At 40.5% G+C, this 21957-nt stretch overlaps 2 protein-coding genes across 2 annotated transcripts in view; both read left to right on the top strand.

Annotated features, from left to right (window-relative positions):
• The window catches only part of rbm20 (RNA binding motif protein 20), a 45532-nt gene extending 34115 nt beyond the window's left edge, over nucleotides 1-11417 (top strand). The window contains exons 6-14 of the mRNA XM_053419114.1: nucleotides 3261-3407; nucleotides 4378-4509; nucleotides 4590-4669; nucleotides 4855-5542; nucleotides 5629-5718; nucleotides 5833-6415; nucleotides 7218-7283; nucleotides 8398-8519; nucleotides 10350-11417. Of these exons, the coding sequence (XP_053275089.1) occupies nucleotides 3261-3407; nucleotides 4378-4509; nucleotides 4590-4669; nucleotides 4855-5542; nucleotides 5629-5718; nucleotides 5833-6415; nucleotides 7218-7283; nucleotides 8398-8519; nucleotides 10350-10418 (1977 nt within the window). The 3' untranslated portion in view covers nucleotides 10419-11417. The remainder of the gene's footprint in view (nucleotides 1-3260; nucleotides 3408-4377; nucleotides 4510-4589; nucleotides 4670-4854; nucleotides 5543-5628; nucleotides 5719-5832; nucleotides 6416-7217; nucleotides 7284-8397; nucleotides 8520-10349) is intronic.
• Nucleotides 11418-12795: 1378 nt separating this feature from the next.
• Nucleotides 12796-20740, top strand: pdcd4b (programmed cell death 4b). Its single transcript, XM_053419078.1, has 12 exons — nucleotides 12796-12905; nucleotides 13356-13448; nucleotides 13812-14129; nucleotides 16176-16270; nucleotides 16487-16600; nucleotides 16735-16956; nucleotides 18284-18381; nucleotides 18942-19056; nucleotides 19251-19358; nucleotides 19604-19714; nucleotides 19831-19970; nucleotides 20048-20740. The coding sequence occupies exons 2-12, from the start codon at nucleotides 13406-13408 to the stop codon at nucleotides 20106-20108; spliced, it is 1425 nt and encodes a 474-aa protein (XP_053275053.1). The 5' UTR covers nucleotides 12796-12905; nucleotides 13356-13405; the 3' UTR covers nucleotides 20109-20740.
• The last annotated feature ends 1217 nt before the right edge of the window (nucleotides 20741-21957 follow it).

Raw genomic sequence — 21957 nt, 5'->3', positions numbered from 1 at the left:
GAAAATTAAGTTAAACACATTATAACAATTATACAAATTTATGGTAGAAATTAAACTAAAAGTACACTTATTTAGTAAAGTAGATTTTCACATAAATTTCAATAATGAAACATTTAAATTAAACAATGAAAATAAACTAAAGTAAAAATAAGGAACAACAGCAAGTAGCTCACACACAAACAAGTCAAAGCACAAACAGTACACATGAGTATGATTATTCAAACACAAGTGTGCCTTAGTCTGGAGTGCAGACTGTTAGTGTCAGTAACCCAGTAGCTTCATGTGAAAACAGAACTCCGACGCAGATAAACACAGGATTACAGCTAACTGCTGTACGGAGATCAGACCCAAAGACCCCTGAGTTACACACTCCGGCCGCGGTGTAAAGTTTCAGGACTGTTGAGAGACTGGTAAAATGATCTGAGGGATCGGCGTGTGAGCTCTCTGTGTAGGAACGCGGGGTAAAACTGTGAAACCAAACTGACCACCTTTTTGCATCCTCCAACACAGACACTGATTTGTACAAATAACAGTGACATAAACAGTCGCGGCCTCAGAGTTGAGGTCAATCAATGTGCTGTTGGTGAAAACAGAAAAGCACCATGTGAAATTGTTGTTATTCTTTACGCCATTTGGCCCCAGTTCTCCAGGTCATGTTGAGAATGTGAGGTTTTCAGTAATGCATATGGTCGAACATACTCTGGCTGGTAAAGTCATTACTTGACACTATCGACTGCAGGCTGTGGTCTCAGGGTGTAAATGGTCTGATAAGTAAGAAATGCATTAAAAGGCATAAAATAAATTATGACTTATATATAAAGAATGAAAATTAAAAAGTCAAATTTAGTGATAAAGCTACGTTAATGAGAAACGCATATATGTTTAATTATATAAGATATATTTGAGTTATTTAATTCCTTGTTTAAGTCAAATATTTTCTGATGGTAATTTGGATTAGACCAAGGAAGTTTGCTTCAATATGAATTAAAATTCCAACTTTCTCACATGTATTTCCTCATTATTATACTAATTCTATGATCTGAAAATGTCCATTAAATCAAAGTTTTTGCTCATATTGGAAATCCAATCTGACTATTCATATGGAGGCCCTGGCCGTGTGTGTCGTGACTCCACACAGTTGTGATTACACCGTGACATAGCATAACTCTGCACTCCTGCTCTGCGGACACTAGAAACAGCTACTGTTGAAAGCCTGAGCCAACCTCGGAGCAATATCAGCGCCGGGGCTTTCAACCACAGACAACATTTTATAGCTCAGACATCAGTGAACACAGCGGGCAGCGAACAAGACGGTGGTTCTTTCTAATATTCCACGGGCATAAACAGCCTATTCCTGGATCTGTTTATTGAGGCCGACCTGTGTTGACCTTCATGTGTTCCGGTTGTGCCAGTGGCACAGAGATGTTAGTAGAATTATCACGGTTGCTTCTAAATCTGTTAACGTCAACTCAGAAACCATTAAGTTGTGGCATAGCAAGGAATCTGGCTCATCCACAGTGAGATCATCCAGGTCTCTTGTTTTACATGAGCAGTGTAATTGGCTCTTGCCAAAAGAGATAACTGTTGAAAAAAACAGCAAATCTGATTCGTTAAAGTCTCAAGAACATTCACTCTATTCATTATTCACTTTAATATTTCGTTTCAAATTATAAATTGGGATTTTGTGACAAAGAATCAGCTGCTGTTTATAGATTATTTGTAATCAGTGCTTAATGTACTCTTTGAATGCTGATACTGGTCCCTCTGATTATGTTTCAACGTGCATATTCAAGCCTCCTCCTGCCCTTTCTATGTGTTACAATCCATGGCTGTTGTACCCAATGTGAAGTGTTAGTTAGTGTTGGGTTTTCCCTGAACAAATTCTCTGTAAAAACAAAGCCCCTGGCTGCTGGTTCCAAGGTGGAATTAGGAGCCACAGTCTGCTCTGCACATGGGACTGTCCGTCAGGTCTGTCAGCCCGAGGAGGAGGAAGAGGAGGAGGGGCTCTGGGAAAGTGCAGCTGCAGCATAATGGCAGCAGAAATCAGACTCCGTGATATAATGAGCTGAATTTACAACCACTCTCTGCAGTGATGTCAGAGAAACACAAGGTATCAGATAGTATGCGCAGCCGCTAATTCGATAATGAATATAGAGCAGATAGACAGATGGTGTATTTTTAAGGGTGGTTCATGCTGTAGGCAAAGTTTCCGGGAGGCTAATGAGAAAGATGAAAGCATTAGAAGTTGCTAATTTAACTCATCATCACAATAAAAGTGCTGTCAGGGAATGTGTGACCTCATGCATCCTTTATTATCGCTGACCAGATAGATTTTTCACAGGTGGTAAACTAATTCTGCAGGAATTAAGATGTTTTATATTTAGTGTTGGAGCTGCCATTGTTTCCCTGGCATTAGGATGAGAGGAACAATTCTTATTTAGACATTAATTATCTGTTGCCTGCCCTATAGTGAAATACTGAGATGTTTTTCGGCTTGTTCTTCAAGATTTTTGGTGCCTGCATGTAAGCTTCACCAACATTTTTCTCTGTACATATATCTGTGTTATAATACACTTGTATTTTCAAGTTAAAACAACAGATTATCTTAAATTTGACCTGTGTATTAATTTGTCTTTAGAGTAAAAAAGGGGGGAGAAAGATGGATTGTTGAGCAATGCAGCAGGTCTCTCTGTACATGGCAGCCCGGGAGGACTTGTCTCAAATGTGTGAAACGTCTGGGGCCAGTCATCTGACAAGTCTCTAAATCCAACAAGATGACTTTCATTATCACTGCTGCAACTCAGTGAGGGGATTATTAATAGATGCAATGATGTGGGTTGTATCAAGGAGGGAAAGTGACATGGCATCCTGTCTGATAGTGTTACACTGATGTTAGACAGACTAGTTTCCTGTGCCTGCAGGGTGTTTCACTGTGATGTGCTAAACTGATGTCAAAAGATCATCTAGAAACTGTTGGTATTATATTTGTTGTTGTCCGTCAGGGTTACACCTATCTTAACATAATTACAGTTGTGTCAATAACTCCACAGCTTTTGTAGTTACATGGTATATCTTTACCCATGTACATAGAGAAAAGGTGACCCTGTGGTAGGTCCCCATTCCAACTAGATTTCTTCTTGGATAACAGTTGTAGTGATTGTACAGAGCAGCACAGCGGTTTTATGTGTTTATAAATATATACATGTTATAAATCCTGCAATTTTCATGGTTACTCAAAGTTTGTACTTATTTTCTTGCAGCCATTTCCACCCAGAAAAGACACCGTAGGGCGAGTTGTCCACATCTGCAACCTCCCTGAAGGCAGCTGCACAGAGAATGATGTCATCAACCTCGGGATACCATTTGGCAAAGTCACCAACTACATCCTGATGCGCTCCACCCATCAGGTACAATAAAAGACCCTCAAATATATTCATCTAGTCCACTATTCTAAAATAACATTGTTGTTTGTCAATACATTCTAGAGACATTTTGAAATGTTCTCCCTTGTTATCACATTATAAATGTTTTACAGTACATGTGAGGTGTCTGGTACTCAGCTGAAACACCAAGCATTCAAATAAGCTAAATGTAAGGTCAAAGGTCACCGCCATCTCCTTCCTTTGGACACACGCATAATCAACAGTTGGCCAGAACGCTTGCCAGGCTTTCCACAAGAAGTCAGAGGGTTTTGACAAGCAATGGCAGCATTTAAAATCCGACCCATAAACATGCATTTATAAATTGATGATTTAACTATAGCTACGATATTTATCTATCAAATGTTAAAACAAGTCACTTGTTATTAGAGCCAGATTCCTGGGGAGATTTGCTAACATTTTTGCTACAGCTGTTTAATGTCAACGCTCTTCACGACTTGTTTCTGCTGCCTCCTAGTAACCAAATAAAATAAGTTACAGCAGGTTTAAATCATGTTAGCTGTATAAAACTTAGATCAGTTTGTAAGGATCAATTCGATTACATCAAGACATAATTTTCATCCTGATGTTATCTGATCCTGTGAATATTTTCCCTTGGATAGAACGTGTGAATTATCAACATGTATTTTAACGACTATCTACAACTTTTTCAGCTGTGACTGTTATGAGGTATCATGTACTTTGTCATAAATTGCTGGCGGTTTTACTACCAGTCAGGCTCTGTGGTCCATTCATCAGCACTGAACTACACCATTAAAACCAGCCCTATCACATTTAAGGCATTCCCACTAAAATTATAGTATAGGTTACAGGGTCTTGTTATTGGGGATATGATACCCTGTGGTTTTCATCCATATGTTGTGTGCATTGCAAGAGAGACCATATATGTGTCAGGCGGGAATTATTTATTTACAGCAAATAACTGTTCTTCCATCAGGCGTTTCTGGAGATGGCGTATATTGAAGCAGCTCAGGCCATGGTTCAGTACTACCAACTTACCCCAGCTTCGATTAATGATCAGAAGCTTCTCATACGAATGTCAAAGAGGTACAAGGAGCTTCAGCTCAAGGTAATGCTCAACAGGAACAGCAGGTTATTGTTTTAGTGGCGCTGTTTTAGCTGATAACTTAATAGTTGTTTTCTATTTAGAAACCAGGTAAAGATGTTCAGACGATCATCCATGATATCACCTCTCAGAGGGAAAGGGGTGAGATTCAAGAAATTGAGCAGTAAGCGAACTTCTATTCACTTTTCAGTCTCAAATTGTTTGTTTTTCTGTAGCTGCATTCTTAAAATCATTAAGAGGAAAGAAAAATTTAAATCCAGTTCAGTGAAAATGACCCAAGTCACTATTTGTGTTGAATCAGTGGGATTTCCAATTCCACTATGTAATCTACCTTTCATCTTCCTGCAGGTACATGCCAGAGAGACCGCGCTCCCGCAGCCCGATCAGCCGCTCTCTGAGTCCTCAGTCCCACAGCCCCAGTTTTACATCTTGTAGCTCAGCCCCCAGCCCTCAGGGGGCAGCAGGCAGGGGTCCAGAGAGAAGCGGCAATGGCCTTGGGCCCAGCCGGGGCTCTTGGGAATGGTCATCACACATAAGGAGGGGTGAGGACGAAAGGGAAAGGGATGACCCATGGAGGAATGGCGGAAGCGTGGATGACGATAGGTCTAATGGACGCACGGCAGACCGTCGGAAGGCCTACCAGAAACCCATGGATCATATGAGCTCCAGATCTGCAGATGAGCGAGGAGGAGGTGGCGGAGGAGGTGAAGGGATGAGGGGCAACAGAGACTGGCACCCACGAGGCAGCCCTCAAGGCGGGGCCTTCAACTCTTACAGGAACATGGAAGACGACTTCTACATGAAAGAACAGATATACAAGTCTGACAAGCCGACCAGAGCTCCGTACCAAAGGCACGACACAAAGTCAAAGAGGAGGGATTGTGGTGACTACCACAGCAGGTCAAGGCATTCTGAGTTTGAGATGAGCGAGGAGCAAGAAAAGAGGCATAGCTCCCCCGGCAGGGGCCACAGCAAAAAGACAAGTAGGAGGCACACTGCAGACAAACACGAGAGAGAAAATACTACGGAAAACACTGTGAGTACCTTTGGTAAATAAATTATATATGTGACACTGCCTAATGTGACACACTCTTCTAATAACTAAGTCAATTCTTCTATCAGGATCGTCAGCTGAAAGAAAAATCTGTTTCACCTCAGCAAAGCAGTAAACCAAAAGAGGCTGCTGTGGAATCTAGTAAAGACAAAGACACTGTGAGTGAGCGTTTAGATCTGTACGACACATTCAAACCTTCACATCTTTATTAAACCTCACAGATAAGATCTCTTAACCTTCTTAACGGCTCTTCTCTTGGTTCATTTTCCCAGAAGAAGGAGTGGGAAAGTGGAGCTGACACTGATGAGGAGTGTTGGTATCCTAAGAACATGGAGGAACTGGTCACTGTTGATGAAGTGGGAGGAGAAGACGATTCCATTATTGAACCAGATCTTCCTGAGTTGGAAGAATATGCATCCTGCCCCAAAGAGACAGTGCAGGAAGATGCAGTAATGCAGTACATGTCACAGCCAGCTCCTACCACTTCCTTGGTGGTGCAGGAGACGAACAAGAAGTCCAACCAGGAAAAGTCTGATGATGCTGTAGACCAGGCAGACACACCTGTTACTGAGAAACTAGAGAGTGTTGTAGCTGAAGTCGCTCCTGAAGAAGAGAAACTCAGTCAAATGGCTGCTGAACTGTCAGTCACTAACCTGAGTGACTTCCCCAGAGAGGAGTTCAAGGTCGCACCGGAGGAGACGCATTCAGAGGATAAAGAAACCAACAGTGAGCCTTTAGAAGAGCCAATGGAAAATCATGTTACAGTACTAGAGGACAGCAAGACTCAGGAAGTAGAACAGGTGATGGAAACAATCACCAACGGGGCACAACTCAAGGATGGCATTCTGAAAAAAGGTACTGTCCATATGACAAGTTAAATAGTCATATAAAATATATTGATTTCCTCTCAGGATCGTCCATTGCACAAGCATCTTTCAGAAAGCAGTTTTTTTTATGTCAGTCAGTGTTTGTCTCATACTTCTATTATGTCAAACGAAGCAGTTCACAATGTCTCAGGAGCTAATGGCTAAGTGAAGCTTGAATGGCTTCAAATCCATGTTTTTCCTCTTGTATGCCGATTTTAAACAAGTCAAATGTCCTGCACACTTCCCATCACTTGACCTCGCTCATAGCGTTTCAGTGAATGGACGATGTCTGTGACATCACAACGTGACGTCAGTCCAGCTGCAGACAGTCTGTTCAGCCCCTGTCTCTCTGCTCCTCCTCGGGGGCTTTGCTGTTGATAGACAGCAGGCTCTGAGGAGAGAGACGCACAGACTGAGGTCGGAGTCGATGCTGATAAAACATATCTTAGCTCCAGACGTGTTGACACACCACTGGTGGCTCTTTCGATGGGAATTCCACTTGAACTCTACTTTGTAAAATGGGATTCCTTTTTCTATATCTGTTGAGCAAAGTGGTAATGTTTATTTTGTTTGCAGCCCTAAACCCTACAGCACTATGGACACTAGCGGTTGATAGAGCTATATAACATTGTGTATACACCACTTACATGGATAACTATAGCAAACTGATGACAATGTTTTTTCTGCCGCTATTTATGGTGTGCTTGTAATTTTGCTCCACATATTATATTGTCAGGTAAAGGTACGTAACATTTCTAAGGTTATAATTATGATTGATGTGTCTTTCACAGAGATTGAGGCCTGTTCACCGACTCCTGAGCAAGACAAAGCTGTCAGTGAACACAGCATCCCTCTAGGTCAGTCTAACACATTTTATTAGCATGATGAATGAGTGAGAGAAAGGATCAAATCATACATGATGTATGATTTTATATCTGTAAGGATGTTAAAGCACAGTTATAATGGTTCTTATTTTGTCAGCTAATATCATCTTACATGAAACAGATAATTGCAGGAGAAATAATTTTAAAAATTGAATCATGTCTCTTTTGCTGGATTCGTTTCAGCGAAGCGCTCTATATTTAATCAAGGACCAGGAAGTTCATGGAGTCTTGAGGCTGTGGTCTTAGTCCAGTGTTATCATGTGCACCATTAATGGGTGCACTGACAACCTGCTGCATTAGCACTCTAATTGACTTTGACATTGCTTGGCCACTTGCTGACCTATTTCTGTGAGCAGGTTGTGAAACGAACCCCAGAGGGACGAGTATATATTATCATTGGTGCTGGAATGACACATGGCCTGTCTGTGCTGGGCCGGCTGCACAGAGACTTACATAAGCTCTGATGCAGTGTGGCAACAATAGACCACAGCACAGACTCCAGAGCTGGGTGTGCCATGAGCTGTGTGGCTATTTCTGTTGTATCATGTCCCAAGAGTGAGTGTGTGTGTCCAGATTGAACTGTGGCCAATCGACACTGTTGCTGAGATACATAAAACACTGAAGGGTCATCTGGTTGCTGTCGATTTTTTTTAATTTGTATTATCACTTAAGATTGTCATAAAGTACGATAAGAAACAATATATGATAAGATAAGATATGAAAAGATACATTAGTATAAGAAAAGATATGATCCGAGAAGAGAAGAGAAGACCCAAATCAGTGACATTGCCCCAATGTTGTGTTTGTGTAAAGAGGTTACATTATTCTTCTGACCAGTGGTAGAGACAGGTTGTAATTTATATAAATAGGAAGGACAAACTATATTAGTGAATGAGGGAAAAAAGAATAAAGAATAAATTAAAATACTTGCTTTTGCATTACAAACTTGGATTTGGTTTAAACAAAAAATTTCGAAGTCACAGATTCCAATATTGGCCGGTGTATTATTTGTTGAACAGACCATTCGTGAGAATCCTCATCTGATTTCTTGAAATAAATTCTAACCGTTGTGTTCGCTGTCGCACAGGAGTAGAGTTCATTGTACCAAGAACGGGCTTCTACTGCAAACTGTGTGGATTGTTCTATACCAGTGAGGAGAATGCAAAGACGAGCCACTGCCGCAGCACCGTGCACTACAAGAACCTCCAGGTACACACTGCACGGGGATACAACACTAACCTCGACTTCAGTCCTTCCTCTCAGAGTTATATGAGCAAATATGAACCAACCCTCAGTAATGCTGTGTCTGAAGAATGGATATGCGCTCTGTGTGTATTTGATGTCACTGGTTTTAAACCAGCGAATTTAGTGTCAAAGTTCAGATCTATCCGTCTGTGCACTGGTCTGTACTGTAAGCTCCGCTGGTCAACAGTCAGTGTGTTCTGGTAGCAAGATTTAAGAGATTACACCACCTGTTTGTGGGTCGATGAGTTATGTGTGTTTCAGACGCAGCACGTTTAACACCTGCAGGTTTTTCTTTCAGTCTCTCTACAAATATGTGTCCTATTTTTGGGATGAATTTGAGTTATTTTTATTAAATACAGTGTTTGCAGTACGCAAATACTTATTCTAATATATATGTGTAGATTGAAATGTCAAATCTAATCTCAAATTTCTGTCGGTTTCTGCATTTTCATTTGATATCAATTTAATTTGAAATAGATTTGTAATAGCTTACTGAAGATTGTTTAGTTTAGAATCGTACAACGGTGTTCAGGTGTATATGTTTATTGTGCCTGAGAATTTTTTTATATCGGCTCTGAAAATAGTTTATATGTTATTATATTATTATTATTTGAGTTTATTTCTGTTTAGTTTTCTGTTTAAAATCCAAGGCATCGGCTAATTTACTTCAGCTTCTGAAGTAAAGAATAATAACCAATATATTTGAGAAGAAATTATTCTGTACAAATAACACTCTATACTCTCATACACTCAACTGTTATTATTCAATTTGGCAAAATCAACAATATTGTGAAAATAGCTAGTTTGATTGTTGGCGACTCAATTTTCAGAATATTTTGAGTTTTATTTGTATGATATTAATTTTGAGAATTAACGTCATCAGTTATAATTACTGTAAATTTGGAAATTTAACAAATGCCCATGGCTTTAAATGCAATGTCTTCCATGCTGTGTATTGTTGTTGGTTGGACAAAACAATTTAAAAACATCATCTTGTTCCTCCCCCAGACATTTTATAGAGCAGTAATAATAATAAGAGCAGTAATATTTATTTATATATCACCTTTATATGTAAAATGCATCTCAAAGTGCAGTAAAACATAAAAAAACGACAACAAAACGAAACACAGTCATATGGGCGAACACAGTACGGAATCATTCCGTGCCTGTGACTGTATTAGGTTTCTGAACATCAGGCGTTCAGCAGCAGGCCGTCCTGCATTTCTCTTCCCGACAGCACAGCTGAGGCAAAGCAGAGGAGCAGTGATTCCCTCACATTTGATGGATTACATTCCAAGAAGAAAACAGTTTTAGTTTTTACCAGTTGTTCTGTCTGTCAAAGCCTCCGCGTCTGTATCTGTCCTGTTGTTTTACAGTTTTACTCTAGTCACTCTTACGGCCATATTTACTGCTTTACATACATATATAGTTTTAAGATCAAAAATGATTTAATGCTTTATTTTTAACAAATAATTTACTATTTCTCAACATGCGATGCAAAAAAAATAACAACAGTCAGACTCTGGCTGGTAGACGTGGGTTGTTTTTCAGACTAATGCTGATATTTGGACGAAGCTGTAATTGTTGATATTGAATCTTATGCATAAAGCAATGCACAAATTGAACTTTAATTCATCCCTTCACAATTGTATTTGTTGAAAATCTTTTTGAAATTTATTTGGATATGTATAACACTTTTAATATGTCTTATTTCCTGTTTTTGTTACATATGTCATGTTATAAATATTTCAACGTATTTTGGATTGTAGATTTTTACTTTTCTCTCTTCCACAGAAATATCTATCGCAGCTGGCAGTGGAGAGTCTGTCGGACGCACTTTCTGGACCCACGGCTGCAAAGTGACATCAGCTTGACCTCTCACCTCTTGTACAGCGAACAGCGGAGTAAAGATTTTCGTATGTGTGTGTGTGTGAGCTGCCGGTGCCTGGCGCTGACCAGCTACAGCACAGATAATGTGATACAATGAAAATAGAGAATGTGGACAGTTGCACTGGTTTTCGGTATGTTGCTGAGAGGGATGATTGCATTAACAATCCCAGCTATGGATGCTATCAATTTTGTACGTACCTAAAATGTAATGTATATTTTTTTGGGTTGTTGGTTTTTGTTTGTTTTTTGGGGTTTACAATTTTATTACAGTTTATTTTATTGGGTTTTGAGTGAATTGATTTGTTCTTTTTGGAATTGAAATGTATTTGCAACAATGTGATTAAGAAGAAGACAGATTTATTTAGTATGGGCTCATATTACTCCATTTCAATGTGGTTGAATTCTAATGAGATTTTGATTGGTCTGTACATTGTCTTTGTAACAATGACAAACTTACAGCTCTAAAATGAAATGATCTTCATTGAACGTTTTTCACTCAGTTTAAAAGCTGAGGCAGATTCTCAGGTTTGTTGTATTTCAGTGTGTTGCACGTTATACAAGATTTTCATTTTAATTTATATCTGGGGCTTAAAATGCTCTTGCAGTTTTTCTTACTATTCTCATCCTGTGCCTTTTTGTGTGCTGCATTCTCTGTCAGGTAAAAATGTAAATAATTTCAACTAAGAATAAAGTAACATAGCAAAGATCTTTATTCTCTTAAGGTTAAATGTTGGATTTAATTCATTAAACAATCGCAGTCATACCGGCCAACGCGATAGTGCCTTAAATACTGGAGACCTTAAGCTGGACCATGTGTTTAATTTATCAGAGTTAAACATGCAATGTTTCATGTCACAGTCCTTTGTGTCAGTTATTATCAAGCCAGACTCTGTTTTTGTATACTGTGAACAATAATCCTGTGACATCCGTGTTGATGGTGTTTTCATATGATTTTTCATGTGACTTTTTTTGATGAGGAAAGCAACTTCAATAAATGTTTCAAATGTTTCAGGTGCCTCATCAATATTTCAACGGGGTGTAAATTCACACCATAGAGCCTGGAACTGGTTTCAAGAGGTATTTCTTTATTTCTAGCATTGTGACTTTGTATTCATATCAAACTTAGTGTGTATGAAAGTGGTTTAATGGTTATATGGTCATGAACACCCCCCATGACATTGCACAAAACACCCTCCATTTTCTACACAGGCTTATTTCACTTGGGACTTTTGACTTATTCTGGGACTGTTATAAAAGAGCGCCCCCAAGTGTTGAGGCAAAATAAAAAACAATTTACATGTAAATGAATCTATAACTTAGTTTGGATGTTTTTGTTTGAATGGAAAATACATAACCCCTAAAATTGGCAGGACTTCAACCACATACTCATTGCACAATATCTTACACTATGTCAATTTACAAACCTAAATAAATATAAAATATAGAAAAAAAAGGTATTAAATAAAATTAACAAAATAACAAAATAACATGGCTTCTGCGCAGGAGGTAAATAATTTTAGTTTTTTTTAATTAATAAAAAAAAAAGGAAAAGGGAATTTTTCCCACTTTCTAACGTTCTGCAAATTTGGTAAGAATTTGAGCATGTTAAAGCCTTCAAAAAGCCAATTAATTTTCCTGAATAATAATAATAATACAATTTCAATAGGGCCTCACTGTCTGTCAGTGCCTGTCAGTGCTCGGGCCTAAATAATGTAATATGGTATCCAAATATAATATAAAACACCCTTGAATACTCTGTGTATGAATATAATTGCACAGATGGAACATGATAGGTATTGCACAGTTTAATGAAGATACATGATTCTCAATAGTTGTTAATGTTTACTAGCATATAATAATGATATTTGCATTCTGGCTGTAATATAATAATAATAATTGTTAATAAACATACTGCTATAATCTACCATTTCTTTATTCAACTATACTGACTGAACTGAATTTGAACATTGACCACACTATTATCTATATTATTATCTGTATTATTATTATTATGATTGTTGTTGTTTATTTCTGTTGTTATATTAAAAGTAGTATTTAAGCATTACGTCTAATAATAAACTAAACATAACTATACTGACATAAACTACCATCTCTTTATTAAACTATACTGATTATTATTGTTATTATTATTATGAATACTGATATTATTGTTGTTGTTGTTACTGTTATCAGTGAACAACCATGTTATAGCTGCAGTAATCTCCCATAATAATGAGTGCAGTTCTGCAGTAGTAAAGACAGGGGGCAGCCGCTCACAGTCAACACAGAAAATACCAGAAGGAAAATCCCGTGTGACGTTGTCATTGGCTCGTGGTTTTAAAAACCTACGCCCCCTCCAGCCAATCAGAAAAGAAAAACACTGAGCTGCGTGTGCGAGTTGCTGGGTCGATCAAACAACACCAGAGTGGGTCGGTGGTCGCAGCTCGGGCGCTACAGACGGTCAGTGAATCTCACTACGACTCTTTTCATCCACACACGACCATATTCTCACCGTGTTGATACACAGTTGACAGATTTAATCGACGTAGTCTGACAGTTGTTGACGCTTGTGTGTAGTTTTATTCCTCTTTCAATGACGCGTTGTGTAGCTACCGAGTGTGTGATGGAGACAAACTACGTGTAAAGTGCGGGTTCTGTTCGTGCACATGATCGTGACTCGTGTTGTCACGGTTAAATCGAGGAGTTTGGCCTTGTGACGCAGCTCCTTCCTTCTCTTGACACTGAGCATTCGAGCTAACGCAGCGTCAGCCATTGTTTGTCAACAGTGTGACTTGTGAATGAATGGAGGAGAGGGGGGATGGGGAGCGTGTTGCGTCGCAGCGTGTCTGGACTTGTTGTTATTAACGCATGTCTGATCATTGCTGTCCCGTCTCCTCTTCCACCGCGCAGGTTTCTCTCTCTTTGTGTTTCTGCAAACTCTTATTTCCTTCTGCACCAACATGGCAGCTGACTGTGAGGCCTGGCTGAACGCCAACCCCGTAGGTGAGTAAGAGATTGTGTGTGGGGGTGTGTGTGTGTGTGTGTGCGCGCGCGTGAGTGTGTGTGTGTGACAGCGACAGATACAGAGATTCAAATGCTCCATCAGCTAAATGTGATGTGAGGCACCGGGACTGTTTTTTTACGCGGATGTGGTTCATTACTTCCTGTGGGTTTAGTGATCGTGCACACAGCCTTGATTTCGTTCTGCTGATCATCCTGCCTCAGTGACTGCAGACAGAAATTGAACGTGGCCCCCCCACACAAGCATGAATGCACCAAGAGCTGCTCATACACTGTTTGTCGATTTAACACATGCAAACATTAACTTTCTGCCATTTTGTTGTGTGTGTGCTTGTAATCCAACAGAGCCCGGCGACCTGAGTGACTCATTTTTATCCGGTGACGAAGACAACGGCAGGCCGGCTGTCTCCAGCAAAAACGGCAGTGGTGAGATCAACGGCAACTGGCTGCTGTCGTCAAGCAACAGCATCCAGGAGGCCCGGCTCAAGGCGAAGGCCAAGCGGAGGCTGAGGAAGAACTCCTCCAGGGACTCTGGACGAGGAGACTCCCTCAGCGACAATGGGGACGTGGTCTGGGGATCCTCTGCGGCTCCCACCAGCCCCAAGAGCAAGCTGCTGGACAGGAAATCCAGACTGGGAAAGGGCAGAGGCCTGCCAAAGAAAGGTACGATCGTGCACCAATATGACACCACATACATCAAATGGTTCAGTTTCCCTGGCTTCTCAAAGGGTAACGTTTTTCTTGCTGGTCATTGCCGGGGGGGGGTTCAAAGGGGAAACGTGTGGGACCCACAGTTGTCTTCATCTGGTGGTTTTCCATCTCTGAGCCATAAACCCATTACCTTGTAAACAAATGTCTGTGTGATCTGGAGCAGCTCGCATCCATTTATAGAGCCACAGATTTTTTTTTCTTGCCATTTGCTCGGCCAGGCTTTTGTGGAAATTTCCATGAGAGGTAAAATAAAAAGTGAAAGTGTGGAACAGAAGTTGATTGTGTAAGTGATATTTTATCAATATATACGATGTTAGTTGTTAAAACAAGTACCAACAGATACACATAGGCAGTTCTTAATGTAAGGTAGAGTAATTGTTCCCGGAGGTCCAGTTATGTGTTTGGATTGGATTTGTTGTCTGCTGAAGTTACATGAGCTTGTGTAATACATTTGTTAGTGTATAGCATCAGGCATTCAGCTGAAAATGTTGCATAATGGCTTACTGTGATTCCCTATCCCATTTCAAGCCTTAAGATGGATCCTGTAATCTGCCGTCCTCCTGCTCCCGACTGTCTGTTGCACACAACATGAATTCACACCAGAAATGCACAAGTGGATCAGAATGTAACATCTCACTGCATATCTTGCTTCAGTGGTGGAAGAGTACACATGTCCTCGCAGGCTGCAGTACACTATGTTCACTTTGCTCTTCTCATGGGCAGTAAAACTGGAGCTAGTGTGTTTTCTCCTGGCCCCGTGCCTGTGTCTGTTTTTGTTCTGGTTACATAACAAAACTGCACCGTCAGTGGTGCCCTGTGTAACACTAGCTGCGTGCTGTCCTCCATGCATGGCAGTTTTTGAAAGACAACTACAGAAGATTTGCAGAAGTAGGACGGGTGGTTACCACAACCGATGTGGGCTGCACTAAATATAGTGGCACGATAAATGTGACATACTAAGTGGGACTAATGGGGGTTTAGAGCATGTTGCACAAGCTGCTTTTGGAATTGGGCTTCTTAAACTGTCTGCAATCTGTTGGGGCTTTGCCTCAGAGCCAGCAGATGTTTGTTTGTATAACATGCACCACTGAGGTGTCACCTCCCCAAATACAGGGATTATGTGTGTATGTTTTTCGTCCTCTGGGTAAAAATTGAACATGAGAGATGGTAAACATCACCCAAGGATAATGATCCATGGAACATTAGTAACACTATTTTAACTGTTTTGACCACTGGGCAAGACCTTTCTGATTCTAACACATAGCTTAAAAAAAAATCCATTTGAAAATAGGAAATCAGAATTGTTGTTGGATTATTTCTAATTAATTAGTCTTACTTTGTGTTCGTTGATTCACTCAAGAGTTTATCAGGCACATATTTCCCATAATCACACTGAGAAAATATTTTGTGTGCACACAGTTCACCTGACACACACAACACGAGGGGCACACAGCCAGGATGATCCAGATTTATGGTCCGACCCCATCGATTCAAAACTAAATGTGATTGTAAATGATCCGTTTCACTAGTTGATCATTAACACATCTATGATCATCTTGAGTCTATTATCTCTCCACAATGGAGATGCACCACAGAGGTGTTCTGGTCATAGATTTGAAATAAATAAATAAATTCATAGCTTTTTTCAATCTGTGAGTTATAAGTAATAAAAACATTTAATGAGACCGGTACAATCTTTCTGTTAAGTACATGAAATCATGCTGGGAAACACTCAACATCAACGCCCCCGCTTCTCATTCGGAATGCTTTCACTCTGACCGCACAAGTCTTATTATTCACTCTCCTTCTCTAGCAACCAGGAATTGTGAACAAACAAACTCATGTTTCTGTTTTGCTTTTTCAAACAAGACAACTCGGGTTTCAGATATCCAAGATATGTGGGCCAGTGAATCTTTTCAAAAGGACACAGCTTTATTTATTTTACACAAGGGCTTGTAATGCTGTCAGATATCACATCTAACATTGTCGCTGCCGCAGGTGGGGCTGGAGGAAAAGGTGTCTGGGGCCGATCCGGAGAAGTTTATCAGCTGGAGCAGGTGGATGTGAAAGACCCCAATTATGACGAAGCTCAGGTAACAACACCCGTGTCAAATAATCACGTGTAAAATGCAGTGGAGCTTATGTGACACGTTAAGGACCTTCTATGTTGTGCAGATGATAACATGTACTGTAAATAAATTTGACCCTATTCTACATAGTTTCTATTATTTGTCTATGCAGTGGATAAAATTAGAAAAATGTCATATTAATGTCGTATGGGAGACTAATTGTGATTTGTGTTTTGACAGGAAAACTGTGTGTATGAGACCGTGGTCCCTCCACTGCAAGAGAGGGACTTTGAGAAGACTGTCGCCCCCATAGTGCAGGAGTACTTTGAACATGGGGACACAAAAGAAGTGGCTGTAAGTGTCCCGACATCTTGCCTGACGGTGGATGTGCTTATGTGTCGCAATGAACAGCTGTAAAAAGTAACGATAATAAAAAGATGGTACACCTGCATGAACCTGTTACATGTGATGCTTCTCTCCATGTCCAGGAGCTACTTGCAGAACTGAACCTGGGGCCCATGTGCAGTGAGGTGCCCTCATTGGCCGTGACGCTGGCCCTGGAAGCCAAAGCCAGCCAACGGGAGCTCACCTCCAGGCTGCTGGCCGACTTATGTGGACCAGTCCTGTCACGCGGCGACGTGGAAAACTCCTTCGACAAACTTCTCCGAGAGCTGCCCGACTTGGTCCTGGACACACCCGGAGCCCCACATGTGAGTGGAGATGAGAGAGAGAGAGTGTGTGTGTGTGTGCACCTGTAGCTCAGTGTCCAGCTTAATGAATAAAAGGGTGTTAAAGTTATCAATAAAGATTTTAAAATGACCTTAAATCACAAGCTGCTTTCAGAACTCCAGATAACTCTGGAGTTTTTGCTACAAGCCGCCTAGTGAAAACTCTGGAGATTGAAATGAACCTGTCTTTGCTCCCATCTAGAACGTGTAGACAAACTGATCTGCAGAACCAAAAGACTCTTCAGCTGAAAGTGTAGTTTCTGTTTGTGGTGTTTGAGTTTTCTACACAGTCTGGGGAACAACGCTGTGGTTTGTTGTGTGTGTGTGTAGACGTGAGGCCCAAGTTTGGTACAATACCATAATTGTGAGGACATTTTCACTGGTCCTTACAAATTCCAAGAGCTGTTCGAGGGCTAAGACTTGGTTTTAGGGATAGAACTGGGCTGGGTTAGGCATTTAGTTGTGATGGTTAAGGTTAGAGTAAGGGGCTAGGGAAGGCATTATACCGATGAGTGTCCTCACAACTATAGATAGACAACTGTGTGTGTGTATGTGTTTGAGCTCTTCCATTTTCAGTCTGTACAGACATGAGATCTCTGGCCATTGTCTGCCTGTTCTCACAAAATGCAAGCTCAGCAAAGGAAGCTCAAAGGGTTATTGGTCATCACACACACATACACACCCCCCCCTCCTTTCACTGTCTCACTGGTCATTTCTGTTCCACAGATAAAGGGGCATTATGACTCTGCCCTCCCCCCACCTACTTGGCTTTACCCTTTCACTCTCTGTTTCCCAGACACATAAACACACACACACACACACACACACACACACTCTCTCTCTCTGCTCTCTTTCTCCTCATATGCCTGACAGTCTAGCCAGAGCCAGAGATGACATGGAGCTGCTTGTTGTCTGTGCAGAGGCTATGTTCGGTGATGAGCGCAGGCTTTGTGGAGTTCAGAAGAGCAAAGCCAGCTCTTTAGTTTCTCTCAAACTACTGTAAACAAACTCATGCACGTGCCCCTGAGGCCACGGCCTGTCGGGTCAGTAGTTTCATGGCCTCTGGTTTTTTCAAACTGAAAGAGTTTTGTAACTCTTAAGTTTTCTGTCCTAAAATTAAACATTTTTAAAGTAATGTTTAATTTTAAATTAGTTTAGATTAAATGTTAAACGTCTGATGTCAGTGGACAGGACCACAGGTCTTATGAGAACACCGGTGAATGGAGTGTCCATCCAACTGCTCAGCACAATGTGGTGCTGTGTAATTTGTTTGTTTTAAATGTTTTCCTCTCTTGTGTTTCTCTTCCAGTTGGTGGGTCGGTTTATTGCTCGTGCTGTTAGCGACCAAATATTGTCCAAGGGCTACATTGAAGGTTACAAGGGCAAAGTTGACTGTGAATACTCAAGGTATGTGACTGTAAGCAAAGCCCTGCTGTTTGTGATTAGAGTTTCCTGTCTTGTGTTCTATCATGAACTTTAAAAAAAAAAAAAGTAACTTCCTTTGTCATGCTCCAAGTTTATGTCAGGGTGTGGGTTCAATAGATTAGAATCGCTGCTCATGATAAGAGGGGATTCAGTCAGTAATGTGGAAGTGGAAGCTTACTATATAAATAAATATATATATATATATATATATATATATATATATATATATATATATACAGTCAAGTTCAAATCTTTTTCAAAACAATCAGTAGTTTTATGTGTGATGAGGAACAATATCCACAACAAAGACGTCAATCATAGTAAAAATGTAGTAAAAGTCTGAGTGAGATGAAACCAGTACATGATTGTTTTTACTATTTAAAAAAAATATATATATACTTTTTGAGACTTCAGTGAGGAAGGTGTGAAACAGCAGGAGAATCTTAACTGAACATGCATGTAAACAAAATAAATAAAAGTTAGTGTTGCAGTGTGACAACCTAAACCCCCCAAATCATGCCTGTTTTGTTTGTATCTCTCAGGGCGGCACTGGACCGGGCAGCCGTGCTGCTGAAGATGAGTATGGATGGGCTTCGCATCGACAACCAGTGGGGGTCAGGTGGGGGCCAGAGACCTGTCACACAGCTCATCAAAGAGGTGAATGGTTTATTTTAGATTAGACTCCTCCTAATAATGATAATAGTGATGTCCTCTGTTGGTAATAGTAAAATCCGTCTGTTGTTTCTCCCCCAACAATTCCCAAAGATGTTTGTTGACTAAAACTCTTTTGTAGCTATGAGAAAATGAAACGCCACAGGTTAATAATGGTCATTGAATCTCTCCTCTTCCAGATGAACCTGCTGCTGAAGGAGTACGTTCTGTCTGGAGACCGTACAGAGGCTGAGAGGTGCCTGAGAGATCTGGAGGTTCCACATTTCCACCATGAGTTTGTGTATGAGGTAAATACTGTGATGCACTACAGGTGTAAAGAAAAAGTACCGTTTTTCAACCTGAGAAATAACAAACATTGCTAAAGATTTTCAAGCCAATCCATCACCATATTGTAGTTCATTAAACCCTCTTGTGCAATATTGTGTATGTGGAAATCTGTAGAGGAATCGGCTGTGGTCTGGGTTGCTGTAGCTACTATAGAAAGTTGTTGGTGCTAATACAAGGCTGTACATATTCCTGCCTCTTCCCTCAGGCTGTATTGCTGGTTCTGGAGTCCAAAGGAGAGAAGACTTCCAAAATGGTTCTGCAGCTCCTGAAGTCACTCTCCGCTTCCTCCATCATCACTGTGGACCAAATGAGAAGGGTATGCTGCCACCTGGTGTTCAAAATGTTTCACAGCATGGTATTATTTCACCAGGAACCAGTTTATTTGTTTGTCTTTGAGATTGTTTCTTATCCATTTGTTTTGGTCTTTCACAGGGCTATGAAAGAATTTACATGGACATTGCTGAAATCAACATTGATGTCCCTCGTGCCTACTTCATACTGGAGCAATTTGTGGATATGAGCCTCAGTATGGGGGTCATTGATGTAAAGTTAAGAGATCTCTGTCCCTGTCGGTAAGTACCCTGGCTTTCTCAGACATGCACCTTCATTTGACCTCTGAAGGAAGATCTTCATTGTGTCTCTCGTTCAGAGGCCGGAAGAGATTCGTCAGCGAGGGGGACGGTGGCGTCGTCAAACTTGAAACCTACTGAGGCGCCTTTTTACTGTATGTGCCACAAGACGAAGAAGCTACTTTTTTACTCTTGTATTTTTCAAGATAGTTGGGTACAATATTTCTCCTTCTAACATTCAAAAGAATCTACATTTTTGAAACTGAGGTAGGCTAAAAAAAATCTGCACTTTCCGATTAAGACTGAAGATGACTTTCTCCAATGTTTTTAAATATAGACATTTAAATAAGCTAACTTTTGAAGTGCCACACCTCTCAGTGTCCATGGTTCCATGTTGTTTTGTACAGTATTTTCTTGATTTCACTGCCACTCCTTCTGTGTTTTCTAGAACGCAGTGTTTGTACAGATATGACTGCTTCGTGTCAAGAGCTTTACAAAGGGGTTTGAAAACAGAAATAAAGGTTGCGAGTTCAGTAAAATACTGGCTCCCTAACTAGCTGCTCTTTCTATGCTTTGCTCGTCTCTTTTTCGTCTTTATACCCTTTGATATCACACAACGATATCATTTCTGAAGGTTTAAGACTTAACAAAAAACAAATACCAGACGGGGAACCACACAAAATGGTGTTGAGAATGTTTATTTTTATATATCAGGAATACTGGTTTGTGAAATGTATTGCTTCTTGTTTGTTCATTAAACCACTATTAAATAATCCCAGCCTGCTTTTGTGAATGTCACAATATCAACACACACAACCAACCACATGTTGGAACTAAATTCTTGCCTCTAACACATTCATTCTACCCCACATTCATGCTAAAGGTTCTAAGACCACCATATTGAATTTAACTGGCCTGCAATAAACGTAATGATTATTGATAACATGCATTAAATCATGAACACTAAGAAGAGGTGTGTAGTGATGAGGCTTACGTTGACTACTCTCACCACTTCACCGCTCAGCTCCAAACATCAACGTCTTCATGTTGCATGTCACTGTCCATAAAAATACTTAATCTATTAGTGCTTGAAAACACTGGGCCTCCCATCTAAAGGAATGTTCTACCAGTCTGGCCACTTCATGCTGTGGCAAGTCCTCCATAGAAATCTACTGTGGCTGCTCCTTCATCGACAGCTCCTGCTGTTTGACGGCCTCTTGAGCCTCCATCTGCATCTTCTCCAGTTTCTCCAGGGTGACGGATTTGAGTGGGAGCAGCTTTGGCTTGCAGAGAACCATGGTAGGGACGTCTTCCATGGAAAGCTGCCCTGTGGATGTAAAGAGAGAAGAATCCCTTAACCTCAACCTCAATTCTCACATTACTGCAACTAATCTAGATTTAAATGTGAAGATAAATAAGGAAACTGAGGTGTAGTGTATTTTTTACTTCTGCCAAGGAGGGGATGTTTTCAGGTTTTTTGTCATCTAGTTAGCAGGATTACACAAAAACTACAGGACAGACTAACACAAAACTTGGTGGAAAGATGTGGTACGGTTCAGGAAAGAACCCATCATATTTTGGTAAATTTTAACAGTGCGAGATAAGATGTTTTTCCCAATTTTTATTTATTTATCAGATGGATCTTGATGAAAAACAAATCAGACATGTTTAGGGCACTGATATTCATTAGTATGTGCGACTAGTTTTATATAAAAATCTGTATGCATTTTATATTTGGAGGCTCTAAGTTGTGGCCCATCACATGCCAGTTTTAACATGTATGTTGCACTGGGGGTCAGTCTCCCTGGATTAAACATGTGGACAGTTTAGACCTCAGCTGCTCTGCCTCTGAACAGCCTGTTCACATTAAAAGCCAGTACTCTAGAAATCCATTATTATCCAGCTTTATATTGCAACAAAGTCAATGATGCTGTGCTGCAGAGGGGGAGCACACAGCACAGAGCACCTACTGACTGATTTTGCAAGCTTT

Source organism: Pleuronectes platessa, chromosome 3 (assembly GCF_947347685.1).
Source record: "Pleuronectes platessa chromosome 3, fPlePla1.1, whole genome shotgun sequence".
Classification (NCBI taxonomy): Eukaryota; Metazoa; Chordata; class Actinopteri; order Pleuronectiformes; family Pleuronectidae; genus Pleuronectes; species Pleuronectes platessa.
The sequence above is the reverse complement of the archived record's forward strand: the minus strand, read 5'-3'. Positions and strand labels throughout refer to the sequence as shown.